We start from the raw sequence: 20,832 nt of genomic DNA on the forward strand, positions 1-20,832 counted from the left end.
CAAGTCATTTAACACATCTGAGTTTCAGTTCCCCAATATTTAAGATAGGGGCTTTGCACTAGATGGTCTCCAGGATTTCCTTTGGCCCAAGGAAAATGCCCATATTTCTTTCACTTTCTTTCACCCAAAATTCCTTCACTTCTCTCTTCTTCCATTTATGTACTTATTTGCCCATAGAAATAATGCAGGAGTTGCAAACTGCAGCCAGGCCCTTTGCTTGTATTGGGAAGTAAGCAATGTATTTATTTACACATTATACATTGGTAAATCCCCTACACCTTACATAATGTTTATGCATTTTCCGTGGCTGCTTTTGTGTTCCAGTGGTAGAGGTGAGTAGTTGTAAGACAGGCTCTGAAACTCTGCAGTATTTACTATTTGCTGACCCCTATTTCATGGAAGTAAGAATGCCAACAAAGAGGCTGGAAAGCTGAAGGAAGGGAGATATCAGGGCAAAGACAAGATGCTTGTGAGTTTAGGCAGTGTAAAAGCTAAAAGAGTTCATAAAGGGTGATCTGGGTCAATTAATGGAAAGTAAAATATCAAGGGAACTGGAAGGACTTTGGACACAGTGATACCTCATTCTGGAGCTGTATATGGTTTATCCTTGCCCTAAATGTCTTGAGTTTTGCATTCTTCTGTGCATGTCTGTCTTTCTCTCACTGGTTTTTACCTTGAGATGGAGTTTGGGGTATTTATTCTTTGTGTTATTTTTCTGCTAACTTTATGTTTTAGGCTCATAAAAAGTAAATTATGTTTCTAATTCAGCCTATGTGAGTTTGATCATTTGTCATGGATTTTCCTTGCCTCTTTATTTTTCACATTCACCTTTACCTCCCTAGATTATCAGCAGGCTTCTCTTTTGATATGCCAGATATCTTCATGCTCTCCAGCTATTGACTGTTTCAGGAAAAAACTTGTTTTCCTTTGGCCATGATTCTTCTGGGCTCCCATCATTCATTGCATCCTGAGTGACTGTGGCTCCTGTCCTTGCTCCCAGGCACATGAGTGCTCAGTCAGGGATGTGTCAATAGGGAGAAGCGTCACACTCCCCAGGGCCCTGATGCTTTTCCTTCCTGGTGTGTTTCAGGCTCGGGATGACATCCTGAATGGCTCCCATCCTGTCTCCTTCGAGAAAGCCTGCGAGTTTGGTGGATTTCAAGCCCAGATTCAATTTGGACCTCACGTGGAGCACAAACACAAGCCTGGATTCTTGGAGTAAATGACCTTTTGTTTTTCTTCTGTCTCTTCTCTCCTGTTTTTTCATCTGTTTATTTTTGAGCAAAGTACCCAAAATATAAAGCCCTGGTTTCAGTTGTTGGTGAGAAAGTTAACTTTTACTCAATAGAATATCTGACCAAATTTGTGAACTATGGGAAAGCAAAAGGCCTAGAAGTTCAGAAGTGGTGCCACTATAAAGGGTCTGTTCTGAGTTCCAACAGCAGGTGATTCCCTCTCCACCAAAGATTCTGGGCCCCTTCTGGCTATTTTCCAGCCTGTCCATGTACCTGAAGAATTCACTCCCTTTACCTCCTGTAGTCTCTGCCCACTGATTAGTATGTAGTTCCTTCAGGCTAGACAGTATTTTGTCATCTCCAATTGCTTGACACTCCTATATTAGAACAACAAAGCATAAATGAGAGAGATTCTCATTCTTCATTATAATCTTGTGAGTTTCTTGTTGCTTTGAAAGTATACCATGAACGTTAAATACTCACTCCACCCTTTTCTCCCACTTGGTCTTTGATTGTCTTTTATAAATGTCAGGGGTGCTTTCTTCTGCTCTAGACTCTGAGATGTCAAGAGAAAGCTGACCCTACAGATTCATCATTCATCAGAGTTAGGGGTCTTAGGTTTGGGTCTGCTGGAAATGCCCAGCAGGGCAGTCCCTGCCACTACTAGGCTGCTGTTGTCTGAGCTTGTCCCCTGTTTGGATGGGGACTTTTCTAATGGTTTTATGAATATGTTCCTCTGATAATATTCCTTTTCTTTATCTTTCTTTATCTTTCTGCATCCTCTTGGTGAAGATGAAACATTTGGGTGAGACAAAAACAATCATCCAGAGTCTCACTATGGTCTGTGTCCTGCTGTCACCAACCTGTAGAGTGTTTGGAAGTGGGGACCTGATGAATGCCAAGTGGGGGGAGGGAAGAGGACATGAGCATTACTGTCAGGATGCTGCGAGCACAAGATGTGTCGAGCAGGCCATCCCTGGCATTGTGTCCAGTATATTGAGGGGAGGGAAAATTCAAGGCTTATTTGACTCTTGACCCCACTTTCACCTTGGAGGTAAAAAATTGGGACCAGCTTAGTTCCTGAGAAAGAAGAAAATCTGACTTTCCTCTTGCAGAGACAATGTGTGGTCAACATGCTAATGGGTCTAAACTGAGATGTTGCAAGGAGAAAAAGCAAACAACACACCACCACTGAGTTAATGAACCCCAGGAGTCTTTGCACAGTGATGCTTTGTCCTGCAGTAGCCATGCAATGACCTGAAGCCTGAGAGTGCTTTGAGGCATTCCTGTCACTTACTGTGTTCTGTGTTCCTCAGCTGAGTCATGTAGCCCCGTGTTCCTCAGGGCCTGTTTCTCTGTGGCTGCTCTGGCTTCCTTCCACAGGCCCCTGGAGGAGCTTGCCTTCTGTTTCACATGACACCACATGCCTTATATGTGTGTGGCCATGTGCACATGCTCTGAGAGTAGTTTTCACATTCCCATCTTCCAGCCTTACTGCTGGTCCCTCACATACATCTGAGGTCATAAACCTGGGGATTATGGCCACAGGTACTGATAAATAAACACCAAGAGCCAGTTAGGCCTTGGAGGATACAACATTTTGCTTCTACTTCTAGTGTGACTAAGAAAGAATATGAGAAAAGGCAGGGCAGGTTAATGAATGAAAAAACTTTAAATCAAATGTTTCCCTAAATCTTAGGTTTTCATAGCTGTAATCGTGTGTGGCTCTGGTGGAAGGGAGAGCTAACTAGAACCATTGGTCAGGTGCCCAAGCAATGCTAATACTACCACAGTCATTTCATGTCTGTCCTTTTTCCTGAGCATGGGAGCAACTAATTTTCAGGAGCCCCTTGTGAATGGAGAAAATCGTATTTCATGTGGTAGGTGGGAAAGAAGAGAGGAGCAGCTGGGCATAGTGGTGCACACCCTGTAATTCCAGCTCCTCAGAATGCAGAGATCAGGAAGATCACTGTTCAAGCCCAACCTGCACAAATAGTTAACAAGATCCCCTCTCAACTAATAGGCTGGGCGTGGTAAAGTGCACCTGTGATCCCACTTACTTAGGAGGCATAGGTAGGAAGATTGCAGTCCAAGGCTGGTTCCAGGGCAAAAAAAGTGCAAGACCCTACTTGAAAAATAACTAAAGCAAAAATGGGCTGGAGGCACAGCTCAAGTGGTAGAACACCTTTCTAACAAGTACAAGGCCCTTGAGTTCAAACCCTAGTATCTCTCCAAAAGAAAACAACAGAAGAGAGGAGGAGTTTGTTCATAGTTACTTAAATAGCTTCTGCTTCTAACCCTGGGCTCTATAATTTTCAAAGGCATTTCTACTTTCAGGGCAACGTTGCCCCTTTCACTGGACCCCCAGCCTGTAGCAAAATTAGGAAGACACTTAAGAATGTGACTAAAAAATTCTTTGGTCTCCTTCCTGATGTCATCCATGTCCTGGTGAATGCTACTTTGCGGCCTGTTGCTTGTGTAGAGATAACAAACTCACCTCAAAGGGTTGGTATCAGTCTTCACAGTGTCCAGAGCAATTTATGATCCTGTTTTGTGCTTCATACTTACACTCCAATAAAAACACCCTCCTTTTAATCATCTGAGGTAGCAAAAGGCAAGCAGATGTTTGGCGTCAGGTTTTTCTTCTCTTAAGATATACCATGAAGCTTATGCCTTTAATAGAATGTGTATCTTTACTTAGATCCTAAATTAAAATAAGCTTATTATGCCTGGTGGCAATTATTTTTTCCTTACAAATTTGATTTACTTTTTAATTATACCAAATCTAGTCTAGGCAATGAAGCATTTCCACTTAATATAGGTATTTAATTGTGCATGTGTTCTTGATCATACTGTACAGGTAAAACTTCGTGGAAAAGTAAGTCCCCTCTTAATGAATACAAAACAGCAAGTCCACATTTCCCTGATTTCTTTATTTACATGTGGATTTCGTTTTCTCCTGGGCTGTCCCTTGTGACTGACAGTGCTCAGTTTTGAAGTGTTTATATCTTTCTGCACCTAGTCTTGATACATGCTATCCAAGTGAACAGTATCAAGTTAAAAAAAAAAAAACTATAATAATGGGATGATTGGATTTGTGACAGGGTCAGGCTAAAGGTATAGCCACCAGAAATTTCATTCATGTAGTTTGTGAATGAGACACATAGGTGTGCGCTTAACAAGTATAGTTCTTTTAAGTTTTTAATTATTTGTCTAGAATTTTTGTTTCATGTCGGTCTATAATATGAACACTTTTAGGAAAATCTCTTTCAGCTTCCTCCATACTCTTCAATGATTCAGTACCTTAGTGAAGTGGTATTATTTCACTTAGAAAAGTAAAAACCAGAGAAAAAGACTCACAGTTTTCAGGGATTTAAGGATTACTTAATATGTCTCTCTACTCTAGAGAGCCGTGCTAGATAAAGAGACAGAGACAAGGCCCAGAGCCCATCAAAAGCTGAAAACCAGGTCTCCCAAATTGAATCTGATATGCTTTTATCTACATGACAGCTTTCCTTAGGCCACCTGTCAAGAGTCCCAGAAAGGAACATTATATTGGCTCATTGAATAAATACAACCCATGATCTAATAATCATGTATTTGCTTTATGCTCTTCTGGATCCAGAAAATTCTTGCCAGAAAACACCAAAGACTTGTATATATGTGTGATCTTGTGCCAGGTGTAGGGAGGACATAAGGGAGATATGTACACATTCCTTGCTGGTTTTGAGTCCAAAGTCTAGGTAGCAAATAAACATAGGAAATGGTTAATATTGGGATCCAAAACTTGGCTCCAATTTCAGTGAAATCTAAGTTTTGAGCTATATTTTAAATGTAGGATAGTCTATTTAGGATTCTGAAAGTTGCATTTTAAGCTATGGGGTCTACTACAAATCGTTTCTAGAAAATTTGGGAAATGTATGGTGCAAGAAGCAATGTTGATCAAAGAAATGGACCCAAAAGTAGGTAAATCTATAAAAAGAATTAATCTTTTACAGTATCAACAACAAAACGTTGTAGTAATGACTCATTGCAGGACCCTTAAAAACATGATAGAAAATGTTAAGTAGGAAATGAGTAAATGCCTTCCAGGACTTTATTGTGTTGGAGAAGATGAGGGTTACTGACAAACCTTAGGCTCAAGTCAAGTATATGTGGTAAAATTAAAGGTAATTCTAGGGAATGGGTATGGAATATTCACTGCACAATTCTTTCAACATTTTAGTGTGCTTGAAGTTTTTTACAATAAAATTGTTGGGAAAGAAACTGAAAGTAGCTTAGGAGTATAGAAATTGTATATAGAAACAATGAGAGAAATCAGACTTTACAAAGTCTTTCATAAGATTCTATTACTGGTCAAAACAAACAAAAAGAAATAAGCCATAATTTCCATACCATTTGGGGGTTCTGGGAGAAAGTAGTACAATTTCACCACTACAATGCTACATGTTGGATTATGGAAATAAAGCCAGGAAAAGTGTATAAATAAAATGCATAAAATAAGATATAATAAATACTTTAAAAATATGAGATATCAGGTCAAATTTAGCAGTTAATAAATAGGTTCTCATATTGCATGGAATTTTTTTTGAAGTCTAGATCTGTACTATTTCTAAAAGACACTTTAAAATGTATGATTGAAAAGGTTAAAGTAAATGAATGGAAAATCATGCACCAGTAAGTAACCAATCAAAGCTGGAGAAGCCATATTTAATGTCACATGACATAGACTTTAAGATTAAAAAAAGCTTAAGTAAAGATAAATAGGATCATTTTAAAAATAAGATTATCCTGATTATTCACCAGGATGATACAATAATTGTAAATCTTTATATGTACCTAACATTCCCCTTAACATGTACAGAGTAAAAACAAAAATCTAAACATTAAAGTTAAAATTTTAATGGAGTCGTTTTTATGTCAACACAAATTTTTTTATTGTTTTTATTCATATGTGCATACAAGGCTTGGGTCATTTCTCCCCCCTGCCCCCACCCCCTCCCTTACCACCCACTCCTCCCCCTCCCTCTCCCCCCCACCCCCTCGATACCCGGCAGAAACTATTTTGCCCTTATCTCTAATTTTGTTGAAGAGAGAGTATAAGCAATTATTGCTTTCTATTTTCTTTTAAGCATCTTTAAAATGTACAAATATCACTCATTTAACTGATTGGAGTAGCCATGTCTTTCACAGAATATAACTAAAGTTTTTATATAAGTGAGAAGTGAATCATAGGAAATGGCTCATTTATAATTATGTAGATACTCCTGTTGATCAGGTTGGAAATGATAATGACCATCATGTATTAGGCATTAACTATATCAGATCCTGGGCTAAGTTCTTTACTGTGTTAACCTTGCAATTTATAGCTCTGTAAGATAGATCTTACAACTCTTTATAGTAGATCCCTTTATCTCCCATTTCACAGATGAGAACACTGAGGTTCAGAGAAGTCACATAGCTGGCAAGTGACAGAGCCAAGATTTATGGCTGGTCCCTACTCTATAGCTACTTCTCTGCCTTCCTTGGGTCCTTGAGCTGACAATAAGGAAGACGTGGTTCTAAATATGACAGGAAGTGGAGTGATTTAATTTGCCTCCCACGATGAGTGATTAGTAGAACAAGATAAAATTTCTTCAAATTTTTGAAGAAAAATTTTATCAAGAAAGTAATGAAAACCACAGATAATCAATAAAGCCAAAAGCTGCTTCATTAAAAACAAACTCATGTAAACTTTGAATAAGTTTGATCAAAGAGAAATGGGTAAGAGCAATATTAGTAATAAAAATGAAGCAGAACTAAAGATAAAAATATTTTAAAAGCATAAGAGTATATGAAACTTGAATCCAATAACTAGAAAACTTAGGCAATATAGATAACTAAAACTCTAAAGAGATGTATAATCTTAAAGAAACCACCTTGGTAGTTGAAAATATACCAATTAAAAACGAAACTAAGACCAGGCCCAAGTTATTTAACACAAATAGACAAAACGTAAAAACTCCTCTCCTTAATTTGAAATTAGCAGAACTGAATTACCAACATAGGACAGCCCATTTAAAGCTTGTAAACTGAATATAGACATCTCCCCCACAAAAGTTAAACTATTTACCAAGTCCATCATGACACATATTTATATATGAGTGCTAGTTATAACTACGTACAGCTTCTTGTAAGGATGCAAAATTCATTTAATTAATGAATAATTTGAGAGCCTTCACTGTGGGAAGCCTAGGCATTGGGGGGCTGCAGCATGAAAAACAGCCAGCCATGCCTGCTTTGATATTCTGCAGACAAGCAGATCACAAGTAATTTTAAGCTGGGAACAATACATTGAATAATTGAATGCCAAGATAAAAATAAAGCAGAAAGGGAGAGTAGGGAGTATGTTTGTCTCAGGAAGTGAAGGGAAATTTGCCATTTTAGAATGGGTGGCTAAGGAACACTGCCTGGAGAAGACAATATTTGAGCTTTTTATTTTAAGATTAGAAAATATATTTATGTAATTTACTGTGGCAGCTGATTCTTTTAAAAGATTACAGTTTTTCTAATTATTGGAGAAAGAATTTGATAAAATGAAATAATCTTGGTGAAAAAAAAAGAAACCTCATGGCACACCTGAATACATGGAGACTCCCTTAGTCTGCTGAAGACTATCTGTGGCATGCATAATTTAATAATGGAAGCTCTCATTAATGTGAGGAAGGAGGCCTGCAGTCAGTGCTTCTGTCAACACAACACTGAGCACCCTAACAGGTACAGTAAGGACAGAGAGAAATGGCATCAAGATTGGAAAAACAGTCTGTCGTTAGCTGCAGACAATATGATCTACTCAATCTGCAGGGAAGCTTTTTAGCCTAACAACAGTTTAAGTGAATTCTGTAGAAACAAAGATCAGTATGTAATATCCTATTCATATGTCGAATCAATAAATAGAAATGGTAAATGAAAAAGGATACCTTTTGTAATAGTAACAAAACATATAATTTACCTGGGAAGGAAACTGTCCAGTGATCCCCAAGATCTAGCCAATAAAAGAATAAAAATTTATTGAAGAGCATTAAAGTTCTGAGTAAATGGGGGTACTGGCTAGGAAGACTTCATATTAGATAAGACAAATCTTCCCAAATTTGTATATACAATTCAGTTTCAGTCAAAATCTCACTTATCATATTAAGAAAATAATATGGATTATCTCAATAAAGCTGTTAAAATAATACAAACTACTTAAGACTCAAAAGCCAAGGCTAATTGAAGATATAGGGAAGACTATAACTTTCACAATCTTATAAAAATGTACTTGTTGAAACAGTATGTTGTCATAGGATGATATAATAGTTTAACAGAATGTTAACCCTGCCTTTGTTAAATCATTTTATTGGGCAAAAGATAGAGTTAAGAGTTAAGTTCTGAACTAGAAGAAGAAATTTGCTTACTTGCAATTTATACTAATAAGAACAAGTTATGATACTAATTAAAAAAAAATAAGAAAAAAAAATCAACAGTGTATACCAATAGGCACTTTAGAAAGGAGACTCCATTGCCTTATAAAATATGAAAAGATATTCCACCTAATAAGTAATCCAGAAAATGTGAAAGCAACAGGATACAAATTTAAGTGCATGAAAACACCAATATCATTTACAGAAGAAACAACCCATTTCAAAATATGCTCCTTTGTATTTAAAAACACACAAAGAGAAAGAAGATATATTGTTATTCATTGCTACACAGAGATGTGGGAGTATATAAAAATATTCATGGAAACTAAGTTCAGGAAAGTAGCTACCACTAGAGAGAAAAAGAAGGGACATGGAATTTCAGTATAAGTCCAAATCTCCAATATCAGAAGAAGCAGCCATTAAAAAGCAGGTGTGGCACCATATTGACATGGATTTCTTTTTGGTGAGTATGTAAATTGTGAGGCATATACTTTTCTACAATTTGAAATGTTTCACAATTAGCCTCTCTTTTTAAAAAGACATTTGCCATAGTCTGGCTTTAAAAGCATGTCCTTGCTGAGGTTGCATATATAAAAAGTGGCAAAAGCAAGATTAATGAATGTTTAAGGACAGGCAAAAAGTTCTGTTCCTCTGGTCCAATAGCTGGTGGTATGCAGGCAAATAAACCTCTCTCATCCTTCCTGAAGCCCCCTTCCCCTGTGTGACTATTCCTGGGAAGTATGTTACTGAGAAAACAAAGCAACTTAGGATATGAATCTGTGTTGTGAACGAATTTAGAGTGGACTTGGAAATTTTCCTCCACAAACTCAAGATAATTTTATTGTCAACAAACATAGCTCTTGACCCAGCAGGAGGTCTCCAGTCAGTTTTCACCTGGCAGCAGTTCAGACAGATCCCTGTTGGTGCTGGTCAGTCCTCTGTGTGTGTTTGTCAAAACAATTTGGCTGTAGATTTTCTGTTTTCAAATTCATAATGAAGCGGGCCTTTCAACCTTTGTTTCACATCAGCTATGGCTTACCTCCTGCAACTCACCATCAGCCTCCCCTAAATTAGTAAAATACAGTCAAAGTCTGTTTGCCTACTAGTCTGCACTGCTGTTTTTTTATTGCTTGCTTCTATCCTATGGACCTCATAGCCCAGAGCTCTCCTGTCAGTTTGGGGGTATCATGACCATTTAGCCACAACTTCACTCTTTCCTTTTAGCTTAGCCTCCTAAGGCCAAGGCCAGGCCTACCTGCCTAACTACTTTCATACTCAAGAACTTTCAAACCAGGAGTGTCTGAATTTACTTAGCCTTGAGCTGTCTCAGAGTTCCTGGGCAGTGACCAGTGCTTATAAGAGGGGGCATTTGGACTGGTTTAGGATCACAGAACCACTGTGTAGCTGACATAGGTCTTCAGACCCAATTCCTATGCTATTCCCATGCTGCTATGATCCGAATGAGTCCCCTCCACAATTCGAGTGTTGTCAATGTGGGAGCATTCACAAGTGGGGTCTTTAAGAGCTGATTAGCTCCTAAAGACCTTGTGGATGGGATTGAAGCCCTTTGTTCAGCTAGCTTGCTCTTCAACTGTGTGAGAATGCTGAGGGGAAGCCCTCCCCAGACATCTGAGCCTCTGGATACCAGCAACAGGGTGCCACATTTCCCAACCTCCAGAACTGTGAAATCAGTTTCCGCTCTTTATACGGGACCCAGCCTGTGGTGTTCCGTTGTATCCACACAAGGGGTCTGACATACATGTCATCATCCTCTTTCTCTGCTTTTTTTCTGACCACCCTAAACATTTCCCAACCCAGTGCTTCCTTCCAACCATATCCTCACCTCCAGCTACCAGAGCTTAACCAGGACTCTTGGTCAAACAGACATTGTGGTCTTGCCGTCTAGATTCAAATCAAAGTGTGTCTGGTTTGTAGCTTGAGCTGTCTGACCACGGCCAGTGGTTTTGGTTCCCATCAGACCCAGCTTCTTAACAGCAAGTCTGGTGAAATCTGAAACTTGGCACTTTTAGCAAATTCCTAGGTGCTGTTGGTACTGCTGGTGCTGGAGCCAGACTTTCGTGTGATGCCAAATTTAAGATGTTTGTGTGAATCACTTGGTGATTCAGCATAAAGGTCGAAGGAGGAAGCATGGGTGTTTGGTGTCCTTTGGGTGACGTTGTTCACAAACACATCTGTATCTCTCTACCATTTTACTCCCTCTGTTGGGTAGACGCTTCATCGCTGTGTTTGCATGCTGACACCCTCCCTTCTCGTAAGTAAGGGCACCCCCTCATTTTCACTTCATATAAATACTAACAATTCTAGGTGGGACCCTCTCTGCTTTTTAGGTGATAAAGCCAGCTTGGAGAGGCATCGACTTGCCCATGGGTCATGCAAACTACTTGGTGACAGCTCTGAGACAACTAAGGGGCAGTTAGCATTTCCCCAAGTGACAGCAGCCTCCTCATATACTGGAAACTTACTGCCAAAGCAGGAAGCATCTTTGGGACTTCTGTTGGAATTACTTATATAGGTGGCTTAAATTTTATGTAAGAAAATGAGTTTTTATTATATATACAATTTAATTGTATTGAGCCTTAAGGGAGATTCTGCCAGTGTGACAACATGGATGACATTTTACAAAATGAAATAAGCCAGACACAGAAAATGAAATAACACATGATCTCACTTAGATATGGAATCAATAAAGCATAGAATCAATAGAAAGTGGTTGACATGGTGGAAGGAATGGGGAGATAGAGGTCAAAGTTATATAAGATAAACAAGTCTAAAGATTTAACACAGCATGCGGACTTAATAATATTGTATACTAGAAATTTGCTAAGAGATTTTAGGTATTTTTAACCACAAAACAACTAACATTGTGAGATGATGGGTATGTTAATTTGCTTTACTGTAGTAATCATTTCGATATATCTGTATATGTCAGAGCATCGTGTTGTATACCTTCAAATACTGTAAAAATAAAATTACTGCTTATCCTTAAAAGGAAAGAAATTAGATTTTAGTGAACACTCTGATTGAATCCAAATCGTGCTCCCTCAAATGTGTTAATTATTAAATTCCCCTTCACTGAGTCCAGTGGCTTTGAGCCAAAAGCCTCTGTCACTCTGTGGTCATTGTTATCTGACTGGGTGTTTCCTTATTTCTGTCCTTGTCTGAAGGTCTGCATACTTGGGATGCATTTGGAGGTGCAGGGTGTGCAGATGTGAAGAGTATTTCTCTGGAGCCCACAAATAAGCTTGACCTTGCTCCTCTGATGTGAGTGACTCACTCAGCATCACTTAGCCTCAGGATCCCATAAGTAAAATGAGACCTTTCCTTCCTAGGACTTTTGTCAGAATTTAATTTACTTTTGGGTATAAGGCACCCCTAAGTTTTTGACGACCGGTCAATGGGAACTGTTGTTGATAGTCCATATGGTTTTTACTGCTGGTTGGATAATCCCAAAGTTGTTTAGAATGTAGACTCCTAATAAGCACTACCTACCTCTCAGAAACTCTTGAACTTCAGCTTGCATCATTTGCTACTCTGTGATGCAGCCCAGGCCTTTGCTTTAAGTGAGTGCTCTGACTGGACTCCTTCGTTGTCTCTCTTGTAAGAACCACAGAAATTGTTTATTCTAGGAAAGAACTTAAAGGTCATCATGAGACAGTGTGAGGGTAGAATATTTTTACATTTTTAACATTTTTTTCTTTTCAGTGTTGTACAGTTGCTGCACCGGTACCTAATATTGACTTTGTGTAAACATTTACCTTCAGGAAGCACTCAGTAGCTTGGTTCTTACCCAGTGCAGCAGTTGATGGGCGTATCTCTGATATTATGTAAGCGTGTGATAGACAGCCAGCTGACAGATTGAAAAACAACGCAGTTGACCAGCTGGAGCAGAAGTTGGGGTTCATGAGAGAGGGGCTTATTCACTGCAAACCTTCTTAGGGTCTTAGTAGAATGAAAAGAGCATTGACTGACTTGGTGTGGTGAGAGAGCTATTATTCTTTCAGAAAGGGCAAGACTTAAAAGGCTGGCTGTGGCATTCAGGGAGGAGTGAAGTCTAAATACGGGACTTTAAGTGACTCCTCTTTACAACAAGGTGAGGTTGTTTCCTGATGAGTAGGAGGGACTTTACTTGGCCAGGACTTCCATAAGTAGAAAATATTCAGCCATGTTTGACAGCCTGGCCTGTTTTCTCAGTGAAAGCAGACAGCTTTCCCTTGTATCCATGTCCCAGATGCTTAGGGCCTTCCACACAGGTTTGGTAATCACAACTGAGCTGGAACTGCTGCTGCCCTGCTGGCAGGTGGTAATGACAGGGGACCTGTTCTTTCCTGCTTTGTGCTGACACCATGCATACTGATCTACTGGGGGATGGGAATATGTCCCACACAGACTCAGATGTGGACACACCCCCCCCCACACACACACACACCCCACACAGTCAGTTCTGGGGATGTCAAGATAATGCCCCTCGTGTTCTTTTGAAGTTGTTCTCTCCCTTCTACAGAACAGATAGGAGGCCAGCTCAGCAGGTTGGTTTTGCAGAGCTGGGATAGAGGGAGCTTGCTGCAGCCCAGGCCTTTCTTCAAAGGTGTCCAGCACGATCCCCCTGCAAGGCCACCGATAACCACCACTTGGCCTTCTGAGGGGGGTTGGCCTGGAGCCCTTTTGGGTGCTTTTGCTACCCTTTGTTAATGGTGTAGGAGCTGCTGACCTGAGGCCCACACAGTGCCCACTCATGATGTTCCTTGTCTTGCTAAGTGTAGCTGGGGGAAGCCTGAAGCACCTGTGTGTTCAGGTGAGCTTACGATTTAGGAGGTCAGGGACTAGCAGTCCTGTGAAAATCTTGATCTCTCTTTTGGGTGTGGTCCTGTTCTTGCTCATTACTGATAGTTGTAGTACACCTGATTTGATGTGTTTTAGATCTTCCCTGCCAAGTGACTTGGAGTCTCTCAGTGAGACCAGAATATTTGTCTGATGTGCAAAATCACATCCCTGAAGTCACAGGAAATGTACTGAACTACTCTCACCAACAAAAGCAGTTGGCAGATTGGTGAGACATCATTAATCAAGTCCTTATGGAGCCTGCTCCTCCTTCCTTTTTTTTATTTGCATGTTTTAAAGCAAATCATTATATCATTCAGTCTGCAAGTACTTCAGGCTTTCTCTAACAATAGACAATAATTTCTAATTTCAACAATTAAAAAAGATATCCTGCCAATCCTTCCTGACGTCCAGCTAGATGATCAGTAATTCCTTAATATCATCCAATGCCTAGTCTGTGTTAAATTTCCCCATTGTCTCAAAAACATCATTTTTAAACTTCCTATCAAGATCCAGACAAAGCCTAGACAAATCATGTTTGGATTTTTTTTTTTAAATAGCCTCATTGAGATATAGTTCGTATATGTATAATTCAGCATTTTTAGTATAATCACAGGATTATACAACTATCACCATAATCTCATTTTAGAACAGTTTTATCTCCCCTAAAAGAAACCTCTATGCCTTTTGGTGGTCATGCCCTATCTCCCACCACAGCTTGGCTATACCTAATCTTTTTTGTCTCTTAGATCTGCCTGTTCTGGGAATTTCATACGAGTGGAATCATACAACTTGGGACCTTAGCACAGTTTCTCCGTGTTGGAGCATGCACCGTTGCCTTAGGCCACTGCATGATTTCTGTTGTGTGCATAAACTACATTTTATTTATTTATCCATTCATCAGTTGATGGACATTTGAGTTATTTCCACCTCTTGACTCTTATGAACAATGCTGCCATGAACATTTGTGTCAGACTTCTGTGTGGACATGCTTTCATTTTTTCTGAATATATGCATTAGAGTGGGATTGCTGTTTAGTGTGTTAAGAAACTACCAAACTGTTTCATAGTGACTGCTCCATTTTACATTTCCACCAACAGTGTATGAGGTTCTAAATTCTTAATGCCCATGTCAACACCTATTGTTGTTCATCTTTTTGATTGTGGCCATCCTGGTGAACATGCAGTAATGTCACATTGTGACTTTTCTTTGTGTGTCCTCATGGCAAATGATGAACATATTTTCATATGTTTATTTGCTATTTGTATATCATCTTTAGAGAAATATCTGTTCAACTCCACTGTCTTTTTTTTTATAATTGGGTGATGTGTCTCTTTATTATTCAGTTTTAAGCATTTTTATAGATTCCAGATATAATTCCATTCTTAAATATATGACTCACAAATATTTTCTCCCGTTTTGTGAACTTTTTTTTCCCTCATTCTTGGTGATATCACTTGGGACTCAAAAGTTTGTAATTTTTATGTAGTCCAGCTTATTTTTTTATTTTTCCATGTTATTTTTATACTATTTTCTTCTAAGAGACTGATGGTTTTAGCTATAGTTATATTTTAACTGATGTATTTATATTTATATTATTAACTATCCGTTTTGAGTTAATTTTGTATATGGTATGAAGTAGGGGTTCCAACTTCTTTCTTTTACTTATGGATATCCCATTGTCCCAGTAACCTTTTGTCTGTTTGTTTAAGACTGTGTTTTAAAAAGTATTCTTAGTGAATTATTTTGGAAGCTTTGTTGAAAATCAATTGACCATAAAAGTGAGGATTAATTTCTGGACTTTGAACTGTGTGTCTATTCTTATATCAGTACTGCCTTGTCTTTGTTACTATAACTTTACAGTAAATATATTTTAATATGTAACTTGTTAAAAGAGTATGTTAATCTGATGTCCTCAATGCAAAGGAACTAATGCAGAAACTTTAAAACGACAGAGGCCAATAGGAGAAGGGGACCAGGTACTAGAGAAAAGGTTAGCTCGAGAAGAATCAATTTAGAATGGAACACATATGCACAGGAGAGCGATGCTAGGAATCTCCCTGTATAGGTATCCTTATCTCAACTAGCAAAAACCCTTTGTCCTCCTTAGTAATGTTTATACTATCTCTTCAACAAAATTAGAGATAAGGGCAAAAACAGTTCCTGCTCGGAAGGGAGGGGGTGAGGGGGGAGAGGGAGGGGGCAAGGGGAAAGGAGCAGGGAGAGGGGGGAGAAATGTGCATTCATTGTATGTACATATGAATAAAAGAAATTTTAAAAAGAATATGCTAATAGTAACATTAAAAGAGACAATAAAACCTATAAATGTTATCAGACCATTTATTTATGAGCAACCTAAGCCATACCTTCAGCCCCAGGCTTCATGTTTGCTAGGCAGGCGCTCTACCACTTGAGCCATGTACCTAACTAGAATCCCCCATGTTTGGATTTGGTTGATGGTGTCATTAAACATATTTCTTGGTCCTTCTTTTTGGTAACTAGTGTTTAGTCTAGAAGTTTACTTAAATTCACACTCAAGTATGTAATACTTATTCTTTATTGCCAGGAATATATCCTAAGTGGTGCTGTACACTTCCTGTTCATCAATCAGGAGGCATCTGTTCTCTGGTTATTCTGCTCTTGTTAATATTAAATTGATTTGTGGGTTTAGATGTTATCAGGCAGATCCATTTATTGTACAGATTCTGACCAAGTTTTCATTACTTGGTTTTAACAGCCATTGGACTTTACTTTGATCTGTTGATTATGTCCTTGTGAGTGCTAAAGTAATGATTTTGGACTTCTATTATCATCTTTTCATTTCTTAACTATGAATCTTTCCATCATCCACAAATAGAAATGTTAGGATAAATGCTTGCTTTTTTTCCCCCATTATTTGTCAGTTTTCAGTATGAGTTGATCTAGCAACCTCCTACTAATGATTACTTTTTAAATCTTTTTGGATTCTATATGTGTTTTAGCCCATTCTAGTCATCCTTTTTCTGATGCTTAAATTGTCCCATCACCTGAAATTAATCATATGAGGTCTGAAATTTGCTTCAGAATAATCCAGGAAAGAACTGAGGGTAGAGGAGGAGATGAGACCTGATTGGCCACATGTTGGTAATTGTTGAAGCCTGCTGGTGGATTCATTTTATTATTCTTCTTTTGCACATAGTCTTAAAAATCATTTCATTTTTGGACAATTTGAATTCCTTGGTATTGGCTCAGTGACATCTTAGTGACTTTCTTGATTTAAGACACAAGAGGCCCCAGAATGTTCTGCCTTGTCTGCCTCAGGCCTCCATTGAATTATTTCTCCAAGAGTCCCTGGTTCCTTTTAGTGGACATGGTGTTTTGAGACCGCCTGGTGGAAGCACTGGGGGGCTTTTTACTACAAGATTGTACTTGTTCCTGGCCTCTTCCATGGACACAGCTAGAAAATGTGTTTTTCAGAAAAAGGAAAATGAGTCATATACTCAGGTCAGTATTTCCAACTCAGATAAAAGATCGCAGGGCTTTCATTCAAATGTTTGCTTTATATTTTTTGTTACCGATTTTATGCTATAAATCTTGGTTTCTAACAATGAACATAAATACTTATTTACTTTATCTTAATTTTATATAGTATTCTATTTATGTGTAATGAAACATGCTAATATTAATGTGTATATGAATGTATAAAGAGAAGGGAGAGAGAGTGTTGGTTTTAAAATTTTCATGTCAATATTTTTATTTACATGTCTTCTGTGGTTCACTTTATTCTTAAGATCCATTCCACCCAGAGATGTATAGTCAAGAGACTTTTTTCTGAAGTTACTTGAAATAATTATTTTCCTTATGTAAGGGTGTCAATATAACATACTGTGTCCTTTTGCTTTAATTTTTAGTTACTGCTTCTTCCTGATGTTCATTGTGAAAAACTATAATACAAGAAATGTTCAGAGAAGTCTAGTTTCATCCTTGTTCCTTCTCCTTGTTTTTCCCTTCTTCCTATGGACAAGCATTTTTATTAGTACTGGGTCTATCCCCCTGTAATTTTTTAAAGTACATAGACAATATAAAATAATGTTTTAAAAATAAAAATACCTTCCTCCCTTTCTGACAAAGGGTACCATACTACATCTCTTGAGGCATTTGCTTCTTCACTTTATAATCAATCCTAGAAATTCTTCCTTTAAATATTTCCATTAGACCTTTTTTAATCAGACTGGCTTTACCATGTTCTTATTCAAGTGCACCATAAGATATTACAGCCTGTTATTAATTACACCATAAAATACTGGGACAGTTAGTGACTTAACCATGAGTTTTATTATCAATTGTTTTTTTGCTTCTCGTCACAGAATATGATAAATGACTTACCTATGTTTTTTTATTTCTCTCTCAGTCTTAAGGAATTCTTGCCCAAAGAATACATCAAGCAGAGAGGAGCGGAAAAAAGAATATTTCAGGTATTGGAAATATACAGAAATTTATTGTCCTCCCCACTCCCTGTCCTCACTTATCAGCACAAGGGCCTCCCGCACATGATAGCTTTGTATCCCGTGTATGTACTGTTAGAGAATAAATGAGTGCTGACCTAAGAGTTAAAGAAGCTGACAGTTCTACTTTGGACAGATTTATGATCTTAATCCATACTTTCTTGCTAAAGGTTACTTAGCCCTTCTGAAAAAATGTGCGTACATTTAATTTCTGCAGAGTTATTCTGGTAGTGCTGAAACAAGGTGATAGACCATTGAAGTGCAGAGGAAGAAGAAACAAGGATCACTATCCTAAGATTTGCTTTTGAAGCTAGAATTGGGGGACTAGTGCCTTTTTTAAAAGTTGATTATTATTTTAAAAGTCAGAGACTTGTCCATTCCAGGCACCTGCTAAGAAAAGCCTGATCACCAACTTTACTGTGAAACACTCTAGTAAATCCAAGATATGAAAGTTTTCTTTGATAATGAAAGGGGAATATAAATGTCATATATAGAAAACTTATTTTCCCCATATTGTTTCTAAGTATTGTCATTTACAGGCCTGTATATGCCCTGTTCTGTGGGAAAGACACATTTTGAATAGATGCTAGATAGAAAAATCATTAGCATTTCTATACACTAACAATGAGCAAATGGAAAAAGAATGTATGAAAACAATTCCATTTACAATAGCCTCAAAAAAAATCAAATACCTAGGTGTAAACCTAACAAAAGATGAAAGATGAAAGAGGTGAAAGACCTCTACAAGGAAAACTATACACTTCGGAAGAAAGAGATTGAGGAAGACTATAGAAAGTGGAGAGATCTCCCATGCTCGTGGATTGGTAGAATCAACATAGTAAAAATGTCTATACTCCCAAAAGTAATCTACATGTTTAATGCAATTCCCATCAAAATTCCAATGACATTCATTAAAGAGATTGAAAAATCTACTGTGAAATTTATATGGAAACACAAGAGGCCACGAATAGCCAAGGCAATACTCAGTCAAAAGAACAATGCAGGAGGTATCACAATACCTGACTTCAAACTATATTACAAAGCAATAACAATAAAAACAGCATGGTACTGGCACAAAAACAGACATGAAGACCAGTGGAACAGAATAGAAGACCCAGATGTGAAGCCACACAACTATAAGCAACTTATCTTTGACAAAGGAGCTAAAAATATACGATGGAGAAATAGCAGCCTCTTCAACAAAAACTGCTGGGAAAACTGGTTAGCAGTCTGCAAAAAACTGAAACTAGATCCATGTATATCACCGTATACCAATATTAACTCAAAATGGATCAAGGATCTTAATATCAGACCCCAAACTCTTAAGTTGATACAGGAAAGAGTAGGAAATACTCTGGAGTTAGTAGGTATAGGTAAGAACTTTCTCAATGAAACCCCAGCAGCACAGCAACTAAGAGATAGCATAGATAAATGGGACCTCATAAAGCTAAAAAGCTTCTGTTCATCAAAAGAAATGGTCTCTAAACTGAAGAGAACACCCACAGAGTGGGAGAAAATATTTGCCAACTATACATCAGACAAAGGACTGATAACCAGAATATATAGGGAACTTAAAAAACTAAATTCTCCCAAAACTAATGAACCAATAAAGAAATGGGCAAAGTGAACTAAACAGAACTTTCTCAAAAGAAGAAATTCAAATGGCCAAAAAACACATGAAAAAATGCTCACCATCTCTAGCAATAAAGGAAATGCAAATTAAAGCCACACTAAGATGCCACCTCACCCCTGTTAGAATAGCCATCATCAGCAACACCACCAACAACAGGTGTTGGCGAGGATGCAGGGAAAAAGGAACCCTCTTACACTGTTGGTGGGAATGTAGACTAGTACAACCACTCTGGAATAAAATTTGGAGGCTACTTAAAAAGCTAGACATCGATCTACCATTTGATCCAGCAATACCACTCTTGGGGATATACCCAAAAGGCTGTGACACAGGTTACTCCAGAGGCACCTGCACACCCATGTTTATTGCGGCACTATTCACAATAGCCAAGTTATGGAAACAGCCAAGATGCCCCACCACTGATGAATGGATTAAGAAAATGTGGTATCTATACATAATGGAATTTTATGTAGCCATGAAGAAGAACGAAATGTTATCCTTCGCTGGTAAATGGATGGAATTGGAGAACATCATTCTGAGTGAGGTTAGCCTGGCCCAAAAGACCAAAAATCGTATGTTCTCCCTCATATGTGGACATTAGATCAAGGGCAAACACAACAAGGGGATTGGACTATGAGCACATGATAAAAGCGAGAGCACACAAGGGAGGGGTGAGGATAGGTAAGACACCTAAAAAACTAGCTAGCATTTGTTGCCCTTAACTCAGAGAAACTAAAGCAGATACCTTAAAAGCAACTGAGGGCAATAGGAGAAGGGGACCAGGAACTAGAGAAAAGGTTAGATCAAAAAGAATTAACCTAGAAGGTAACACACATGCACAGGAAATCAATGCAAGTCAACTCCCTGTATAGCTATCCTTATCTCAACCAGCAAAAACCCTTGTTCCTTCCTATTATGGCTTATACTCTCTCTACAACAAAATTAGAAATAAGGGCAAAATAGTTTCTGCTGGGAATTGAAGGGAGGGGGAGAGGGAGGGGGTGGAGTGGGTGGTAAGGGAGGGGGTGGGGGCAGGGGGGAGAAATGAACCAAGCCTTGTATGCACATATGAATAATAAAAGAAAAAGGAAAAAAAAAATAAACCCACAGATAAGGGTAAAAAAAAAAGAATAGATGTTAGAATGACCTGTCTCCTTAGAAGAATCTTTTTCTTGCTATCACTTAAAGTGTGGGCTCCGAAC

The 20,832-nt window shown here is 38.3% G+C and overlaps 1 protein-coding gene across 15 annotated transcripts in view; it reads left to right on the forward strand.

The window, feature by feature from the left end:
* The window catches only part of Tln2 (talin 2), a 409,346-nt gene that overhangs the window by 227,011 nt on the left and 161,503 nt on the right, over positions 1–20,832 (forward strand). For all 15 annotated transcript variants that reach the window (XM_074066109.1, XM_074066110.1, XM_074066111.1 and 12 more), the window contains 2 exons: positions 1,091–1,218; positions 17,907–17,970. In XM_074066109.1, the coding sequence (XP_073922210.1) occupies positions 1,091–1,218; positions 17,907–17,970 (192 nt within the window). The remainder of the gene's footprint in view (positions 1–1,090; positions 1,219–17,906; positions 17,971–20,832) is intronic.

This window comes from Castor canadensis, chromosome 2, assembly GCF_047511655.1.
Source record: "Castor canadensis chromosome 2, mCasCan1.hap1v2, whole genome shotgun sequence".
Classification (NCBI taxonomy): domain Eukaryota; kingdom Metazoa; phylum Chordata; class Mammalia; order Rodentia; family Castoridae; genus Castor; species Castor canadensis.